Here is a 20,381-nt window from a genome sequence, read left to right on the forward strand (position 1 = left end):
AGAGAGGTGTCTCAACATGCTTGGAATTAAGTAAATGTGCACGAGTAAGTTGAAAGATTTTGCATGCTCAAGAATCATATTAAAGTGATATTGCTAATTAACATATGATACTAATGGGTCATACTAACAACAACTTGATACAATTGATTATTTATTAGAAAAATGGTTTTAATAAATATTCAATAAACTCTTATATTTCATTGGAAATTATTTATTTCTAGGAAATAATAATTTTCATTAGCAAGTAACATTACATAATTCATATGGTATCAACTAATAAGTTTTGCAACATTTTGGATAAGATAATTTCTTTTTTCTTTTACCAAAAAGTTAAAGTTTATATTTTATAAACTTGGTTTATAAAATATAAAAGCTTTTGTCTTCTTTTGCCTTCTTATTTTCGAAATTAAGAGAGACAGAAGATGTGATGGTCTTTTGACTAGTTTATTCAAAAGAAAGACATGACTTGAAGCATCGGGAACACATAGGCTTTATGAGTATGAGTTCTTAAAGTGTTAAGGACTACTTATGGACCAAAGATTGGTTTTATGAAGTGAGGCTTTCATTCCTTTTGGGTTAACCATGCAAAAACCTTAACTTGTGCATATGTATGTTTCTCTCTAGTTTTTGTTGAAGATTTGAAGATCACACTCTTGCTTATGCTCTCTTTATGTTCTTATTTTCGTAAGAACATAAAACATAAGAGTCTTAAGAGTTTTGTATAAAAGAACTAGCATTCTACATCAAGTTGAGTCATTGTTGGTGTTTCTAAAGTTCATCATTTCTCATCAACTTTAAAGCCTCCCAAGAGGGCCCAAAGAACTACAAAGGCTGTTATTTCTTCACCCTTTCTTTTTCTCTGGTTTGTGTTTTAATCTTTCTACAACTTGATAGATGATCCTTTGTGGGTTTAACTTGTTTATATTATTCAAAATTTATAAGTCTTCCGTTGCCTAAATCTTGTATTTTTGAAATAATTTTGAATAAAAACCCAACAATTGGTATCAGATCCACCATGCAAGTTTGGTTAGATTTTTTTTGATTTTTGGAAATCTTAGTTTTTGGAGAATATGGATAACTTGGTTTTGTATTAAAACAAGTTCATACATATTTTCTATGACAACTTTATAATTGTTATTTTTTTTATGTGACAAAAGTTTCATGCATCTTTTGTCGTTTAAAATTGTCTTATAAAAGCAAATGTTGTTTAATGTGTATGTTGACATGCCTGATGTGCATAAACTAGGAAGTGACCTTTATGTTTGTTGTGTTGTTGTGTATGGTGTTTTTATTATAAAAATGGTTGTAATAATTTATTTATTTATATGGTATGTAATAAATTAAATATATTAGTTTTCTTGGTTTATTTTTTGTAAGTAATAGATTAGTTGTTAGAAATATTTATTTTTACAAAAATGTAACAAGAAATGAAGTTAGAGCCATTTTTTGAAGACCAAAGAGCAATTTTCGAGATTAGAAGCATGCTGAAAGTTAGTGACAGTTTTTGAAAAAGTGTCAATAATGCTGTTTCTTAAGGGCTGTTGGACTTTTAGCGATAGTTGTTGAAATATTGCTTGAGGAAGCTTTTCCAATCTTTTTGCAAGCAGTGAGTGTTTTCTCAAGGAGTGAGTGTTTCTTAAGGGCTGTTGGACTTTGAGGAAGCTTCTACAACAACATTCCAAGAAGATTTTTGGTCCCTTAAAATGTCACTTTAGGAATGGACTTGAAATTTTTGTGGTGGCTTACAAAAATGCATTAGTTAGTTATATTTATGCATATTTATTTTTATGCATGTTTGAATTGTTTATTTTATGCAATTATTATCTGTGGTTGATTATGTTTATGCATATTATTTTTATGCATGTTTGTGTTGTCTATTTTATGCAATTACTATGTGTGGTTGATAAATTAGTTTTTCACATGTTAAAATAATTTTGAACAAAATAAACATCACATGGAGTTTAGTTTTTAGAATTTATAATGTGGACATAAGATGTAAAAAGTTATTGTTTTAAAATAAAACCTGGTTTTATAAAAACGTTAATAGCGTCAAATTTTGAAATACTCAATTATAAGTTTTAAAATGGTGATTTTTGTAACTTATACAAACTCCAAATATATAAGTAATAAACGGAAGTTTTATTAACGATATAAAAGGTTCAAATGCACTCAAAATTAATACCGGTGATTAAAATTGAATCGCGTCAAATTATATAAAGACTAGCTTTTTATACAGAACATTTAACAATGATTTTTTTTTTTGAAAATTGGTACCATGGTTTATTATATACATGTAATAACTATGATATCATATGTTTTTAAAACTAGAATTATAAAGCATATAAAATACCATTTTACAAACCTCAAATCTATGGAATCCATTTTGAAGAACACTTGCACATCTATTGTATGCACTAGTAGGATAAATGATACATAACCGCTTAGTGTTATCTTTTGATGGCCGAGATGTATTCACGATTTCTATAACCAAGTTATACGCCGATTACACAAGTTTTTTAAATTGGATGATATGATTGGAAATCTTTTGTTATAAATGATACCTAAGCAAGAGAAATACGAGACATAGATGAGATCAAACACGTCTAATTAAAATTTTTATTAACGATCCCATAAATCTAGGAATTATATTGTAAGAGATAATTGATAATCGATATCTACCAGGTTGAATTCAGATGAATGGGATAAAAGATACCTAACCATTTTTTATTTTTGCAACTTGGATCCTAGACTTTAATAATTAATGTTTTTGGAAATTAAAAGGGTAATAATTATTAAAGAGTTTAAATATTGAAAATACTAATTGAATTTTGTTAAAGTTTTGTAGTTAAATAATCCATTATCATTACCATGAATTGTCATTTTTCTTTAATGACTTAATGAAACAATAACATATACTAGATACAGCTTCAAGAAATGAGTTCATGTATTAAGAGACAATCTCATGAGAGATATGAAATTTTATACACTTACAGGTCCTAGTCCTAAACTATTTGCATTGAGCAATAAACTTGAACATGATACCTAGTAAAGGCATGAATGTGATGCTAAAGATGCTTCTAAAATCAAACTAGGAATAGTTATTCTTGACTTCTAGAAAGTCTTGAATAATTTAAATATATATATCTGATGTTATAAAAGGTTAAGCAATATTCCAATAAATACAATGATATTTTGTTCTAAACTAGTTCAAACATTTAGAATAGTGCAAGGCTAAAAGAGTCACCTTGTGTGATCTAAGAGACTCATGTTTTATATACTGAACACCTTTAAGCCCAAGAAATCCGATAAGTCCCACATATATGGATCTTGTTTCTTTTATGGAGAAACTGGATACTAGAAGACGATCTGCTCCTCTTATTTGGAAATAAAGTATGGAAGAGACTAGTACTTCAGGTATCTACTAGATAAAACTCATACTTCTGATATAACACTTAGGTGGTTGGTACTTAAATGTTAATCTAATATTTGTAAATGGTTGCAGATATTTACAGAAGAGTAACCAACTGAGCACAATCAAGTTGGAACTACACTCTCAGAGTTTAGTTTATTAATTATGCTAGGAACATAATGTACTTGTAATATGAAACAATTTTTGTTTTGGAATAATGTATGTTTTAATTTAACTTGTCTAAATATACGTCTCAGTTTAATTTATGAATGATTGGCTATTTACTTAAATCGTTTTTCATAACGATCACCTTCATATTCAGAAATGATTAAAATTCTGATTATGAGACTAGATCTCTTAATAAGAATTAAAAAGTAAATATCAATGTTTTATAAATAACAAGTTCTATATGTAAAGTACCTTTTACCTTAAACTTGTTTTAAAATCAAACTCATCTTTGACATTGTTATCTTTATTATATAAATGACATTCACATATTCCAACTTCAAGAAATGAATCCTTGAAGGCAAATAATGTAGTTTATTAACATATGTGTTGGGTCAATATTTTGGTTTATACTTTGCTTTTCTAGGAAATTGTGTTTTTATGTAATATCTTATGTGTTTACGGTCAAGTTTACGGCCAAGGGGGTGTTTACGGCCGTAAACCCTGTTTACGGCCCATGTTTACCCGGCCCATATTCTCATGTATATATAGGGGTGAGGGGTGTGAGGAAAAAGATTGATGAACAAAATAGAGAGAAACGGGAGCTTATGTGTGTGTGTGTGTGAATCTCATGTAAAGGAGCATTATTTCAATCAATTCAATACATTGAAGATTCATATTATTCTTCTTCTCCTTCTCTTCTATTTGATCTGACATCATTCGTTTGATTGAGATTCCGCACCATCAAACAGATTTGATTGATACACAGACAATTTTGGGGACTTACAATTGGTATCAGAGCTTGGTTGTATTAATCAATTTTTTCAGATCTGGAGCTTATTTGATCTTATTTTGAAGAGATTTTTGCGTTTTTGGATAGATCTCGCAAAAATAAGGGGGGTTTCTTCTTCGCGTTTTTCCAAAAAACGAGTTTTATGATCGAGTTTTGGAGCAAAAAAGGTAAAAAACGCTGTTTTCGTCAAAAACAACGATTTCTGAAGAGTTTACGGTCTTTGAAGGAGAGTTTATGGCCTTTGAAGGGTTTACTGGCCGGAGTTTACGGCCGGAAACGTGTTACGGCGGTGGCTCGGCAGAACAGCTCGGCTCGGATTGATTGTGTGCGGCTCGGCTCGGCTTAGAAGGCATCTTGATCGTCAGCGCCCTTCTATAAAAAAGGGAATTGCCAATTGAGGGTATCCGGAATCGAACCAAAGACCTCAAAGTATTCAACACCAAGCGTCTTACCAGTTGAACTAACTTGAATCTTGTTTTATTACTCCAAAATTTAATTCTTAAACACTCCTAGTCGCATCCAAACTTTCGCAATTTTGTCAAATTCAGCCCAAAAATCAATTTCTTTATTTTTAGATTTCTTTTTCAACCAAAAATTTTAATTTTTAATTTTTGAATTTTATTTTTGACTTTTTACTTAAAATTTTGACTTTGACTTTAAAGCTTGACCCTTGACTTTGAACTTTGACTTTTTCGTTTAACTTTTAAATTTTCAAATTTAGCTTTTCGGTTTGACTTTTAAGTTTGACTTTTTAAATTTGACTTTTAAGGTTGACTTTTGAAGTTTTTAGTCAAAGGGCATTTTTAAATTTGACTTTTAGTTGTGCTTTTTAATTGATTTGGAAGTTTACGAGGGAATTGAAAACATGAAAGAGAGTCATCAGGAGATGTTTAGACGAAACTTCAACATGTTCGATTATATCCCTGGAGAAACTCTCGAAACTCAGTTGCAGCGATTTACCACACTCTCTACTGAGATGAATATAGCTGGGATCGTCTTGACCAAATCTGAGATAAACAAAAAGCTACTGAATGCACTTCCGAAATCATGGAATATGGACGTGGCTGACATCAAAAAGACAAAAGATCTCAATCGTCTTAGTCTGGCTGATATAATTGAAGAACTTAACACTTTGAATTGTCGAAAAACAATGAGTTCCACAAACCTCCCGGTCAATGAAGTTTCATGTTCTCAATCATGTGAAGTTTCATGTACGCTATCTAGTGAAGATACGATTAAATTTCTTCGGGAACAAATTGATTTATTAAAAAGGGAAGTTGAGGACCTAAGATATAAAGGATATCAACTCAGGAAAGGACAGAAACCCCTGAAGGCTGAATTAGAAGCAAAAACCAAGGACTTTAGGAAGCTTCAGGAAGAGTATAGCAACAAGTGTGAAAATTATAACTATATTAAGAGACAACTTGCTGCTGTAACTGAAGAACTTGACGCTTTAAAAATTAAGTGTGGAAAAACAGATGTTAGTTTTAAAAATTATACCGCGTCAAGTCAAACAGTCGAGTCCTTATATGAAACCCAATTAAAATTCAAAGAAAATCAAAACAAGGGTCCGGGGTATGATAGTGTACCTCCTCCTTATAATCATAACTACACATCTATCCCTATGACACATGACGAAACTGACAGGGAGCCACATCTTCGATATGGAAAACGAGCTGGATTTATGTCAGGAGGAGTTATTAATATTGAGGATACTAATGTTGCTACTTCATGTGCAGGTAAAGTAGCAGAAGATGAGAACAAGGAGAAAACCATTGAACAAACCAACATCTCCTTGAACTCTGAATCTGTTGCTTCGAACTCAACTGCTTCTGATCAACCTGCCGTTGAGAAATACAGGCCACCAATTCCAACGCAACAGAGTTCTTGTGGCAAGTGTGCATGTGGGAACAACAAGAGACAAGACAAGGATACGCCACCAGGGGCAGGAAGAAACAACTTCCCAGTGAAGAAAAAGACATGTTTTCACTATGGAACACCTGGACACATTGCCAAAAACTGTCCAAATCGCGCATACGTTCCCTACTATGCTCAAGGATGGCAAAACGCGCCAAGTGGGAGATACTTCAAAAGAAACCCTTCCAGGTCACGTTCAGACAATGGTGACTGGAACGCGCAGAAGGCCAAGAGTCAAACCCACAAGGCAAAAAATCTGAATCCCAATGGCAAGATCGGAATGCCTGCTAAGAAGCCAAATCCAAGAGATGTTCCAGTGAAACAAAGACCGGCTAAGTCAAAGTCATCTCGAAGATCGGATTCAAGTGCCAAATCAAGTGTTGAGGCACCCATCGGATCGAAAAAGAAATGGGTTAAACCCAACTACCGATGGGTACCAAAGGCTCAATCTCCCAAATCAACTAATGACTCTAATATTTCTTCATCTTCTGTTTGTGATAAACAGGATATGTCATGGGAGAAAGTACCGTGCAAGGATGACAAAGGTCGACCCAGTTTCAAAATGGACTGGGTTCCAAAGACCAATTAATCCCGCTCTGTGTCGGAGCAGCTATGGAGGGATATCATCAGACTTCGGTTTGTTGGTAGTGGCTGTGCCAGTCACATGATAGGAGACAGCTCTCAACTGTACATCACTCAGAACATTATTTGAGAGTATGTGTCCTTGGCGGGAAAGGAAGAGATCACAAACGGGGTTAGTGCTTAATGACATGAAGAATTTTCGGATCTGTTCTGAGATTACGCGTGCTATTCTCAGACCTTCTGGATGCAAATTCAATCGGTGACTTACGGTTTGTGTTTTCTTCTATATACTCCTGAGTTTTTCTTAACCTGATTCACTTTAAAGACTAATTCTTGTTTTAGAATAGTTTAAATTTGTGCATTTACTTTCGTTTCTCTCCTATGCACAAATTTAAGGGGAGAAATAAAAACAAAAAAAACATTAGAAAATCAAAAAATCAAAAAAAATATGTTGGTTATGAAATGTGCTTAAGGGAGATGTTCTGGGAAGTGATATTATCTAGTGATAACAGGCAACCTGAGTCTGCGTAACGTACCCGAAGTTGAAGGGTCTATGCTCTAGTTTGATGCGTCGGTAGGCACGAAAATTTTTAAATGGACATGACTAGGCAGAGTTGAACTTAGGAAATTTATAGACTTGACAAATCTTGACCTAGTTAGATCCATTCAGCCTGATAATACGACGCTCGGATAGGTTGAGCAGGGAGATATATATGGGAATCCACTTGTCACATTAATTGAACTCGTACTTGGAACCGTGGTTTAACTTTTCCTCGATGTGTGGATTCTGTCCTTAATTTCAGTTTGATGGGGCGACTGGTAAATTCCGATAAATTAGGTCTGTAGAATTTCATTTTCTTTCTTTCCGTCTGTTAGTCATATGTTGTCTCCTTTGTGTGACTTCCAATCCGACCTGGTACACAACATATGCAACTCTATTTATTTGCATGTTATATATATGAAATTCCTCTTATATGTTATCCATATGTTGTCTCCTTTGCGTGACTTCTAATCCGACCTGGTACACAGCATATGCAACCTTCTTCTTCTCAACCCCTCTGAAGTAATAAGTAATAAGTAATAGAATTCTGAATCTATCCTCTCTCTGAATGGTTGTCTACTCACCCGGTGTAAGGAGTACTCTGGAAGTTCTTGATGGCTGGGGTATATCAGGAAGCGGGAAACACGTTCTAGTACACTTAAAATTGAACACATACAGATTGTCTATAGAACTCGCTGCTCAATTTAGGTGGACAATAATATCCCTGGTCATCGTCAGATGAATTGTCCTTAAGATATAGTATCTAAGAAATTAGGATCAGATATAAAATTTTGGATTTTAAGTTCACCCTGTCTTGTAACAAATAGTATGTTCTAAATCTGTCACAATTTTTCATGTTTAAGTGGACCACAATACCGACGATCGACCAGACAAATATGTGAATATGGAAGGTACCGACAAGTGGATAAAGGCTGTCTAAAAACTTTGATCTCAACTCACTCTTAATGTTAGATATCATTTTTATTTTTGTTAAATTTGTCATAGTTTCTTCTAATTTAAATATTAGGGGAGAATTAAAAATTAAAAACAATGAAAATAAAAAAAAATAAAAAAAAAAACAGAAAAATTCAAAAATCAAAGAAAAATCAGAAAAATTAAAAATCCAAAAATAGTGTTATTTCTGTTTTATTTCTTGTTCAGAAAAATCAAAAATCCAAAAATAATTTTGTTTCTGTTTTAATTTATGTGCTAAGTTTTCTTTTAGTTTTGTTTTGTCTTGAAAAGTAATTTCAGGTATAGATAAGACTCATGGAGTTTGTGTTGAAGATTTCTGAGCCAAAGCCTCCTCCGTGAGCATCGAAGAATTCGCATTCGAAGGAGCAAGAAATGAAGATTATTCTTTCAACATTCAATCCTTCAACCCCAGAAGCAAGGTGAAGCTGCAATTGAAGATTATGTGACGGATTGCATTAAAGCCTCCTCAATCAGTCTGTTGCTATCTTTGTACCTGCTGAAGTGATCCAAAAGATTTGTTCTCTCTGATGTTCTCTCTGAAGATTCTCAAGCTGAAAGCGCTATCTTTCAAGAATCAGTACATCAAGCCTCCTCACCCGACGTGCGTTCAAGGCCAAACTCTGAACAAATGCCCAACTACTCAAGATGAAGTCATTCATTGAAGATAATGCTGAAGCCAAGCTCTCGATGAAGATTAACAAGAAAAGCTAACTACTTTTTAGGGGGAGCTTGTTGGGTCATTTAAGAAGAGAAAAGAAAGCTATAAACCAAGGGGGAGATTGTTGGGTCGATATTTTGGTTTATACTTTGCTTTTCTAGGAAATTGTGTTTTTATGTAATATCTTATGTGTTTACGGTCAAGTTTACGACCAAGGGGGTGTTTACGGCCCATATTCTCATGTATATATATAGGGGTGAGGGGTGTGAGGAAAAAGATTGATGAACAAAATAAAGAGAAACGGGAGATTATGTGTGTGTATGTGAATCTCATGTAAAGGAGCATCATTCCAATCTATTCAATACATTGAAGATTCATATTATTCTTCTTCTCCTTCTCTTCTATTTGATCTGACATCATCCGTTTGATTGGGATTCCGCACCATCAAACGGATTTGATTGATACACAGGCAATTTTGGGGACTTACAATATGTAAATCTTATTTATATATAAAAGATTCCTAATGATATTTTCACTAAGTAGTAGAGAAAATAATTATTAAGGAACTATACACTATGGTGTATCACTTCTTCTCAGACCAAATACTCCGTCCATCTCGGTTCAGACAAGATATATTTGGACCTCAAGAAACTTTATTGGTGGCCAAACATGAAGGCAAAGATCGCTACCTATGTGGGCAAATGCCTGACTTGTGCCAAGGTCAAGGTAGAATACCAAAAGCCCTCGGGTTTACTCCAGCAACCGGATATACCCAAGTGGAAGTGGGAGTGGATAACCATGGACTTCATACCCAAGTTGCCCAAGACAACGGGTGGACTTGACACCATCTGGGTGATCGTTGACAGGTTAACCAAATCTGCACACTTCCTACCAATAAAAGAGACCGACAAGATGAAGAAACTAACAAGGATGTATATTAAAGAAATCGTATGACTACATGGGGTGCCAATATTATCATCTCTGACAAAGATAGTAGATTCACCTTGCGGTTTTGGCAGTCCCTACAGAAATCCTTAGGTACCAAACTTGACATGAGTACAACTTATCACTCTTAAACTGAAGGCCAAAGTGAGAGAACCATTCAGACGCTGGAAGACCTGTTGAGAGCTTGTGTGATAGACTTTGGTAAAGCCTGGGATACCCATTTACTACTCATCGAGTTCTCATACAATAACAACTATCACACTAGCATCAAAGTTGCACCATTCGAAGCCCACTATGGGCGCAAGTGCATGTCACCTCTGTGTTGGGATGAGGTGGGTGACACGCAACTAGCAAGGGGGCAAGTGCCAAATAGCACACTCACCGGCCCGGAGATCATACAGGAAACCACAAAGAATGTAACATCCCAAGTTCAGAAGTGCAAGTTCAGGGTTCAAAGTGTAAATGTGAAAGGGCAACTCGGCGAGTCCATGGGTGGACTCGGCGAGTAGGGTCGCGATTCTGGTCGCGTGTTAAGTGGCCAACTCGGCGAGTTGGTGCTGTGTGGAGAAAACCCTAATTTCAGAGGATGAGCCCTATATAAAGGACATTATACCCTCTCCCCAGCGTCTTTACCCTCTCTTGAAGTCCAGAAAACCCTAGAATCATGTATAACCTCCATTGATGAAGAATTAGAGCTTGGGAAGAGAACTTGAGAAGAAGAAGGTTGAAGATTAAGAGGCTAGCATCTAGATATTATTGTAGATCAGGAATCTACTCCTCATTTGGATCATTTCTGAGGTAACAATCTGTTACCTTGAGTTTCCTTCTTCTTGATTTGTTCTTAGTTGCTATTTTGCAGATTATGGCTTGAGTGGATTCAATTGCAAGTTTAAAAGCTAGATCTGAAGTTGAAACTTCAGATGCAAGTTGGTAATGATCCTATTTGTTGTAAAGGTGCTGCTCAAGAATGGTTGATGAAGCCCTTTTGTCCTAAACCCAAACCCTAGAGTGTAAAATGCTTAGATCTACTTGGATTCACGTAAAGTTTGCCACTTTACGTGATGGATGGCTTGTATAAGAGTAGATCTATGGATTTGAGACCCTGCATGGCTTGGAAAACCTCTATATGGGTTTTGAGCTAGTGGCACTCGGCGAGTCACATAGGTGTACTCGGCGAGTTGCATGAAGGTGGGCAGAAACTCGACGAGTTGGAAGAACAACTCGGCGAGTTGGTTGAAGATAGCCTTGGACTCGGCGAGTCCGGTTATGAGGTCCTAACCTTCTTCTGGTTGAGCCGTGAATCGGTGAGTCAAGGGAGGGCTCGGTGAGTTGAGTGCGAGGGGACTCAGAGTTGTTGGACTCGGCGAGTCTCGGGGTGACTCGGTGAGTTGAGTCGCGGATTGGGGAAGTTCTGAGCATGGGGACTCGACGATTCATCGGGTTGACTCGGCGAGTAGAGTCAGTCAGGAGGTTGACTTTGACTTTGACTTTGACCAAGGGTTAACCAGTTGACTTCCAGGGGCATTTTGGTAATTGTTGACTTTTGTTTTGAGTTCAGTGTTGGTGTTGGCTAGTGGTGGCGATCGTGTCAGTGGTCGGAGCATCTTGGTCTTATCTTTCAATCGGCAGTTACGAGGTGAGTTATCCTCACTATATCGACAGGGTCTACGACACCAAGGCCGGCCCTTTATCGGATTGTGATCCGGGTATCCTTGTTATGTTTTGCTTTGCTATGTTTGCATCCGGTAGTTAGGATGGTATATGCTAGTGACCAGTTAGGTCGGTATCCTGGTTAGGATGATGTTATGCTATGTGATCTGTTAGATCGGTTTGATTGGATGTGATTTGTTATATAATTGAATGTTTATGTGCACATGGTTGTTGGACTAGGGTTGGGTTGAGGCGTGTCCTGCTTTGTGCTGTAGGCCAACATACCCAGGGCGGACCGGTTATCCCGAAGGCCCAGCGAGCGGTCCGGATAGGCTGTAGGCCCCAAGAGGGCGGACCAGGCGTGCGGAGGCTCGGAGAGTGGACCAGGCCGACTGAAGGCCCAGTGCGGGCGGACCAGTCATACTGTAGACTCAGAGAGTGGACTAGGTGGATTGAAGGCCCGGTGCGGGCGGACCAACCAATCACACTATAGACTCGATGTATGTGGCTAGACTTGGAGGGTGGACCAGGTGGACTGAAGGACGGTGTGGCGGACCAGTCACACAGTAGACCCGAAGTGCATGGCTGTTCTGTGTTTTGTTATGATATGGCATGTTGTGCGTGTATGGTATATGTGGTTGGTATTTTTTGGGGTATCTCACTAAGCTTTCGGGCTTACAGTTGTGGTTTAATGTTTTTCAGGTTCTTCAGGAGACTGTGGCAAGGCAAAGGCGTGATCGTACCGCTCCTCATGATTATGTTTTTGATGTGTTTCTGGGAAGACTCTGATAATAATTGTATTGAAAACCTTTTTGTAATAACTTAATGAAACTGGGTTGTTTTTGAAAAGTTTAAATTGGTTGAAATTTTTAAAGCGTAACAAAGAAGATCCTTCAAATCCGTGAACGATTAAAGGCATCCCGTGATCGGCAAAAGAATTATGCAGATAAGCGACGAAAACCCTTGGAGTTCTAGGTTGGTGACCGTGTGCTGTTAAAGGTCTCACCCTGGAAGGGAATGATCCATTTTGGAAAACGTGAGAAATTAAGTCCAAGGTATATCGGACCATTCGAAATCCTTGCCAGAATTGACCCAGTAGCTTACAAACTTCGACTACCACAAGAACTCAGTAACGTACACCCCACCTTCCACATGTCCAACCTGAAGAAGTGTCTGTCCAACGAGACTCTTGTAAGCAGTCGTCACAAATCTATATCGGGAAATATAATCTTGAATTATGAGATTGATTGTTATCCATGTCTTGAATTCATAAAGATATCATGAAGATCAAAAGAATTTGAAGTCATTAGTCTTAGCACTATTTATAACATTGTTGTGATAAGTAAGTAGTTACATCAGACTGTCACTCATTGATGTTCCTAGTAAGTATTGGACTAGTCAATTATTAATGCCTAAGTGCAAGTGGGAGCTGATGGAGAATAGTGCCCATAGCCATAGCAAGCCCGATAATATTATTATAAATAACAGTGTCCTTTTAGGTTACACATAAGAACATAATAAAATAGAACTGAAAAGATATTTATTTGAGGAACTGGTTTTGTTAATTAATTAATAGTTTATAAAGGAATATGGAATATTCCATAATGATTTGAAGACCATAGATAATTATTATTATATTTGATAATTATCTCTTGGGTTTCTAATCACCTCCCTATATATATATATATATATATATATATATATATATATATATATATATATATATATATATATATATATATATATATATATATATACATATATATATATATATATATATATATATATATATATATATATATATATATATATATATATATATATATATATATATATATATATATATATATATATTAGCTACCAAAATCCGGAACCCTCTCAAAACCCTTAAATCGACGAAACACAATTCCATGACGTGGGCATTGAATTGCCACGACGTGGCGAGGCACATATTCGAGTTTCTTGAATCTATTTTGTTGTTGGAGTTCGAGGTTTGTTCAGATCTGCTAGAGTTTTGCGTCTTGGGTGCGGTTACAAGAGAGGAACTCTTAATCAAGTTCTCTAGGCCAATCAATTGGCTCATCAAAAAAAGAAACCTACTAAGACGACAAATATATATATTTCGTTCTATTGATTTCTCATAAATTGTATAAATTAGTTGAGTTTTGATCCATATGTTTCTAGTGTTAGATCAAATTATTTACTATTTCCGATGCCATTTTGTTTGTTCTAATGAGGCTCGAAAGCCATCAGATGTTGGATCAACGATTATAGGTTGTGAAGCGATGATTGAAGAGGGATTTGTGGAGAGGGGATGGTATGGAGAAAGGCCTGGAAGGTGTCGGAGTTTGCTGAAAATGTGAAAATGACGTGGAAGGCTACCGTCGCTGTAACCAAGAAACGAAACAAAATGTTGAAAGTGAAATGATGATGACTTTAGGCCAATTTAGACATTTTAAAAATAAACAATAAACACTGGTAATAGAAAAAAATGATTAAAGAAATTATATAATGGTATAATTGTTTTTTTTATGTCTAATATAGATCAAGATTAAAATAAAATAAATTTGAAATGATTATCCGAGAAGTAGTTGAACCCAAACCACATAACCTATTCTTATATTTTAATGTAATACCTATGCTAATTTCTTTTTATTCAATTTTGTCCGGATTGCTTGATTTTAATTCATGTTAATTAATATTGCTTGATTTTGAAGTTCATTTATCTTTGAAGAACCGGATGAAAAGTTTATTTGAAGGACAAAACCTAAAATTCAAACCAAACCAAAGAGAGTTATCACTACGTCGATATAAAACTTTTATTATATAATTAAGCGTGAGCCTCATGTATTACATGAGTATTTAAAACAATTAAGTATGTATAAACATTTGAGAAATTTGAATTTATAAGAAAAATAAAAAAAATATTGAATTATTAAAATTAAAGTGTTTTTTTCTCTTTTAAATTTAAACAAATAATTTAGATAGATAACCAAATCAATTTGATGAGATTTTATTTTAGTAATTTTGAAATTATAAGGAAAGTCTATTAATGAAATTTATATGCATTTATTATTAAATTTAAATATCATATGGAATTTAATAAAATAGAAAAACCACAAAATTACATGTGGAATAAAAGTTAATTCAAAATAGCCACAAAATGACATGTGACAAAATGAATAAGAGTGTAACATGTGGCAAAATTATTTTCATTTATTATGGTAGAAAAGTAAAAGTTCAATAAATTAGAGAATTTCCCTCCAAACAAATCAATAATTCATGAATATCGACAAGTCAATTTATGAATAACGACAAGTCAATCTATGATTAATTATTTATAATTATATTTTAATAAAATATAATTTCAACCGATAAAAATAATTAAATAACTAAACAAAATATTTATTTGATAAAATGAGATTATTATTTAGCCGATCCATAAAAAAAATCTTTTATCAAACATATTGTAATTGACGGCCGGGGAGGCATGCTCCCGCTTAAGGATGAGCAAAAGGACCGAACCGGCCGGAACCGGACCGAAATCGGGAACCGGCTTCGGCCAAAATCAAGAACCGAACCGGCCCAACGGTTCTACCGGTTCCGGTTCCACCGGTTCCCGGTTCCTATCGGTTCTTGTCGTGTCTTCAAATGTTGGAACCGGTCCTCGAAAAATAGCATCATACGGTTCCGGTTTTTGCCGGTTCTACCGGTTCCGGTTACATCGGTTCCGGTTCCTACCGGTTCCTGGTTCTAAAAATCCACAAAAATAACGTCCCGGTCCCGGCCCGACAGGTTATATCGGGTTCCGGTTCCGGCCGGTTCCCCGGTCCATATGCTCATCCCTACTCCCGCTCCATCATTCTTCTTGGTTAGTGCATACACGCGACCCCTTTTATATAGTTTTTTATTAAAATAGATCAATAAATTGTAATTAACCCATAACTATTTAATGAAATGAATACTAAAATAGTGATGAAAAGCTAGTCGAGTAAATTAGTGGTGACTAGGCTTAAGCGTAGGGGATGTGGTGGTCGGTCACGTGAGTTGGATGTCAGCTGGTATTGTTTTTATGTCAGACAAAAGTTTGCAACATGCATTTGGACACTCCCTCCCACTCTTTTATTCCCCTGCTTTGCTTTGAGCTTTCCATTCCTTTCCTTTTCTTTTCCATTCAATTCCCCACAAGACCAAGACAGATTCCACAAACACCTCTTTCTCTTCTCCCCATGCCATGCCTGCCTTCACTTCTGCCTATCACTGTTTTCACTAAACCCTCTTCAATTGCTACATAAAATATGAAGGCTATGCATTTGTAATAGTCAAACCTTGTTTATATATATATATATATATATATATATATATATATATATATATATATATATATATATATATATGGCACCAACCGGCATATCAAATCATTTCTGTTTTGTTATTTCTATCATTTCTACGGATTTCGTTTTCTTATTACATATATATAAATATAGATAGATCAGTCTGTCAAAGGAACGAGGAGGAGAAGGAGAGGTGCTGCAAGAATGACACCGCCCAACATGGCAGCAATCACTGCATCGCTTCAAACATCTCTCCAGAACTGCTCCCTGGACACCAACACGGCCGGAGGAGCAGGCTTTGCGACTTCATCTCCCTCTTCCTCTTCCATCAGCAACCATCACTCAAGTTCTTCCTCCGACGCCACCTTGGAACTCAATTCAAGCAGATCACTGCCTTACCATTGGGAACAATGTCTCGATCTCAAGGTTCGCGAGTTCTCTTCCTTGTTAATCACTCAACTCCGTCCTAGATCGGTTAATATATAATTATTTCGTCTAGCTAGCTAGCTTTTTAATTCGACGCAGATCTTGCATCCTTCAATTCCACCCCTCCGTATTTCCTGTCAATAACAAAAAAACTTATGGTCTAATTGATGCCAAGATAGACGGGAGAGGTATTTTACATACACTGGAAAACGAGGATGAAAGCTAAAGAGGACCCGCGGATGGCCGATCATGGGTTTTACAGCGATGATGATGATGATGACGACGAAGAAAACCAGGACGAAGAAGAAGGCTTGTATGACGAAGAAGGATCTTCGTCGGAATCATCTTCGCCTGTTTCATCATCAAATAAACACAATCAGAATAATGTGTTGGTGGTGGCCGGATGCAAGAGCTGTTTCATGTATTTCATGGTAGCCAAACAGGTGGAGGAATGTCCCAAATGTAATGGTAAGCTCCTTCACTTTAACCGATCCATTGATAATGTGTAGCTAGATTTCCTGTTTGTCTATGTACGTTTTGAATCTTCTTTGCTTTCTTCTCCTTTTAATAAAAAAAAGAAGGTAATAAAGATGAATACGGCTGTCATACGTTGACGACATGGATTTATGAGGAATATTGTTGTATACTCTGTTGCAGTGCATGTTTCATTTATTGTAGAGATTTACATACATGATTGGGACCGAAAAACGTACATTGATTAAATCTTGACAATTATTTGATTTCACACAAATTAAGAAAAATATTAATTATTATTAATTTTATTAAATAAAATGACAGTCTTATCCTTTTGTTGTATTTAATTTTATTGTAGTTGTATTTAATTTTATTGTAATTTAATTAATAATGATGAATATTTTGATAAAAAAGATATTTATTTTTAGAAATATGCTATTAATTTTGGAGACATGACAAAAAAAAAAACATGAATTATTAATATGATACGAAACAAATATTAAACTAACAATCAATATGCCATATAAATTATAACAATGCCTATGACATATAATAACCTATTGGAATTAATGAAACAAATATTAAACTAACAATCCATATGCCAAATAAATTATAACAATGCCTATTAATATATGATATATCTTTTGAAAAGTTCTGATATTTTGGGCAAATTTTTAATAAAGTCTTAAAGTTTATTTTTTGAATAAAAAATTTCTGACTTTTTCATCTTTTGAAAAAGCCTAAAAAACCGGCTAATTTTTTCACTTTAGCCCTTTTTGACCTGTTCAGCAGGTCATGGGACCAAATTGTTAATTTTTCGAAAATAACAGGACATTTTTGTAGATTTCGTCAAAATTTTTATATAATGTATAAACATATTTTTTTACATATCTATATCAAATTTTACGTATTTGTGTATTTATTATGTTTTTATATGTATATATTTACTTATTTTTATGTATTTTAAATGTATAAATGTATTTTTTTACTTATTTATATGTATTTTAAACAATTTTACATATTTTTTTTTATGTATTTTTATGTGTAATTTTATTTATTTATTATGTATTTATATGTATTATTTATTTTTACGTATTTATGTATTTTTTAAACTTTTTATATATATGTTTATGTATTTTAAATGTATAAACGTATTTTTTACGTATTTACATCTATTTTTTAGTATTTTACATATTTCTTTATGTATTACGTATTTATGTATTCTTTTAATTGTTTTATATAGATGTTTTTGTATATTTATGTATTTTAAATGTATAGACGTATTGTTTTACGTATTTACATGTATTTTTTTTTTTTTTAACTATTTTACATATTTTTTATGTTTTTTTATGTATTATGTATTTATATGTATTTTTGCGTATTTATGTATTCGTTTAGTTTTCTTATATAAATTTTTAAGTATTTTTATGTATATTAAATGTTTAATTGTATTATTTTTACGTGTTTATATATTTTTTACGTAAAAATAATACACTATAACATTTAATATACATAAAAATACATAAGCATCTATTTAAGAAAACTAGAAAAATACATAAATACGCAAAAATATATATAAATACGTAATACATAAAAAACACATAAAAACACACAAAAAAATATATGTAAACTACTTCAAAAATACATATAAATACGTAAAACAATACGTTGATACATTTAAAATGCATAAATATACAAAAACATCTATATAAAAAAACTTTAAAAAAATATATAAATAAATAATACATAAAAGATATGTAAAATACTTAAAAATAGATATAAATACGTAAAAAATACGTTTATACACTTAAAATACATAAACATCTATATAAAAAGCTTTAAAAAAATACATAAATACGTAAAAATATATAATAATACATATAGATACATAATATATAAAAATAACACATAAAAATATGTAAAATGGTTTAAAATACATATAAATAAGTAAAAAAATACGTTTATACATTTAAAATACATAAAAACATGTAAATATATACTTATAAATATATATATATATATATATATATATATATATATATATATATATGTAAAAAATATGTTTATACATTATATAAAAATTTTGACGAAATCTACAAAAAAGTCTCTTTATTTTTGAAAATTTAACAATTTGGTCTCATGACCTGATGAACAGGTCAAAAAAGACTAAAGTGAATAAATTAGCCGGTTTCTTGGGCTTTTCTATTCAAAAGGTGAAAAAGTCAGGACTTTTTTATTCAAAAAATAAAATTTAGGACTTTATTAAAAATTTGCCCAAAATATTGAGACTTTTCTGGAGATATCCCATTAATATATATATATATATATATATATATATATATATATATATATATATATATATATATAGTTAGGTTCAAATGTTTTCATTATCTATTGTGTGCCTGTATGATTGATTCTGGACCAATCATTTTAGTTATTTTAAGAAAGTAATTAATGCTTATTAAATGCTGAAGATGTAATTAATACCTATTATGTCTTCAACATGTAATATGCATTAATTACTTTCTTAAAATAACTAAAATGATTGGTCCAGAATCAGTCATACATGCACACAATAGATAGTGAAAACAAAATAACCTAACCCTATATATATATATATATATATATATATATATATATATATATATATATATATATATATATATATGAAGTTTAGGAATAGTAAACTTGGTATTTTTTTGGCAGGAATGGTCCCTGCACTTTGATCCTAATTCTTTACCTATTTTGACATTTTTAGTCCTTGCAGTCAATATTTTTACACTTTTTAGGAACCTTTTAATATTTTAAGTTTGGTCACAAAACTTTAACGGTTTGACAACTTTGATCCCATTTCTAGAAATTTGCTAATTCCTACCCCTTTAATTCTTTAACCATTTTGAAACTTCTGATCATTGCAGTCAAACCTTTTACATTTTTTCATAAAAACATGAAAAAACGGTTTGGGGCAAATTCCAGGCTTTTCATCATTGCACTTTCTACGTCTGTCATATTTATTGATTCGGAAACAATATTGAAAGCTTCTGGTCCCCGCGTAGCGAGGGTAACCTTTCTAGTTATAACAATGCCTATGACATATAATACCCTATTGGAATTAATGAAAGAAAGACATCAACCAAAACACTCACTACAAGAACAAATTTATTTTTCAAAATAAAGCACACAAAAACAACTTTATTTTTCAAAAAAGAACTACCAGTCTAATTTTGTATTTTACTTATTTCACAAAACTTCATTTTTTTTTTCTCATACATACTACTGCAATACATCATATAAATTAAGGAAACATACTTAACCTGGAAGTAACTTAAAGATTATGTAAAACTTAAAAGTTAACGTTAAGCGGTTCGATAGACGTGGATGCCGTTGACATCCAAGTTGGCCTACAAATGCCAGTGGCAAACATCTTACCTAAATAACCACAATTTTCGTAGGCATCGTTCGGCTGCATGTTTGTGTAACTCAAGTTTGAAAGTGTATGTTAGCTGTTTTTC

General features: G+C 33.5%; 1 protein-coding gene across 2 annotated transcripts; it reads left to right on the forward strand.

Annotated features, from left to right (window-relative positions):
* The first annotated feature begins 15,783 nt into the window (after positions 1 to 15,783).
* On the forward strand, positions 15,784 to 17,041 carry LOC145100867 (protein CURLY FLAG LEAF 1-like). 2 transcript variants are annotated; one of them, XM_079037992.1, is made up of 3 exons: positions 15,784 to 15,950; positions 16,123 to 16,395; positions 16,575 to 17,041. In XM_079037992.1, the coding sequence occupies exons 2-3, from the start codon at positions 16,174 to 16,176 to the stop codon at positions 16,902 to 16,904; spliced, it is 552 nt and encodes a 183-aa protein (XP_078894118.1). In that variant the 5' UTR covers positions 15,784 to 15,950; positions 16,123 to 16,173; the 3' UTR covers positions 16,905 to 17,041. The 2 variants fall into 2 exon arrangements, with proteins under 2 accessions (XP_078894118.1, XP_078894117.1); XM_079037991.1 differs by lacking the exon at positions 15,784 to 15,950 and having other exon boundaries at positions 16,028 to 16,395.
* Positions 17,042 to 20,381: the final 3,340 nt, after the last annotated feature.

This window comes from Lactuca serriola, chromosome 4 (genome assembly GCF_051521515.1).
Source record: "Lactuca serriola cultivar US96UC23 chromosome 4, Lser_US96UC23_V15, whole genome shotgun sequence".
NCBI lineage: Eukaryota > Viridiplantae > Streptophyta > Magnoliopsida > Asterales > Asteraceae > Lactuca > Lactuca serriola.

Coding starts and splice junctions, on each gene's coding strand:
- LOC145100867 (XM_079037992.1), top strand. CDS start 16,174: ATGACACCGCCCAACATGGCAGCAATCACTGCATCGCTTCAAACATCT. Junction 16,396..16,574: donor AACAATGTCTCGATCTCAAG/GTTCGCGAGTTC, acceptor ATGCCAAGATAG/ACGGGAGAGGTATTTTACAT.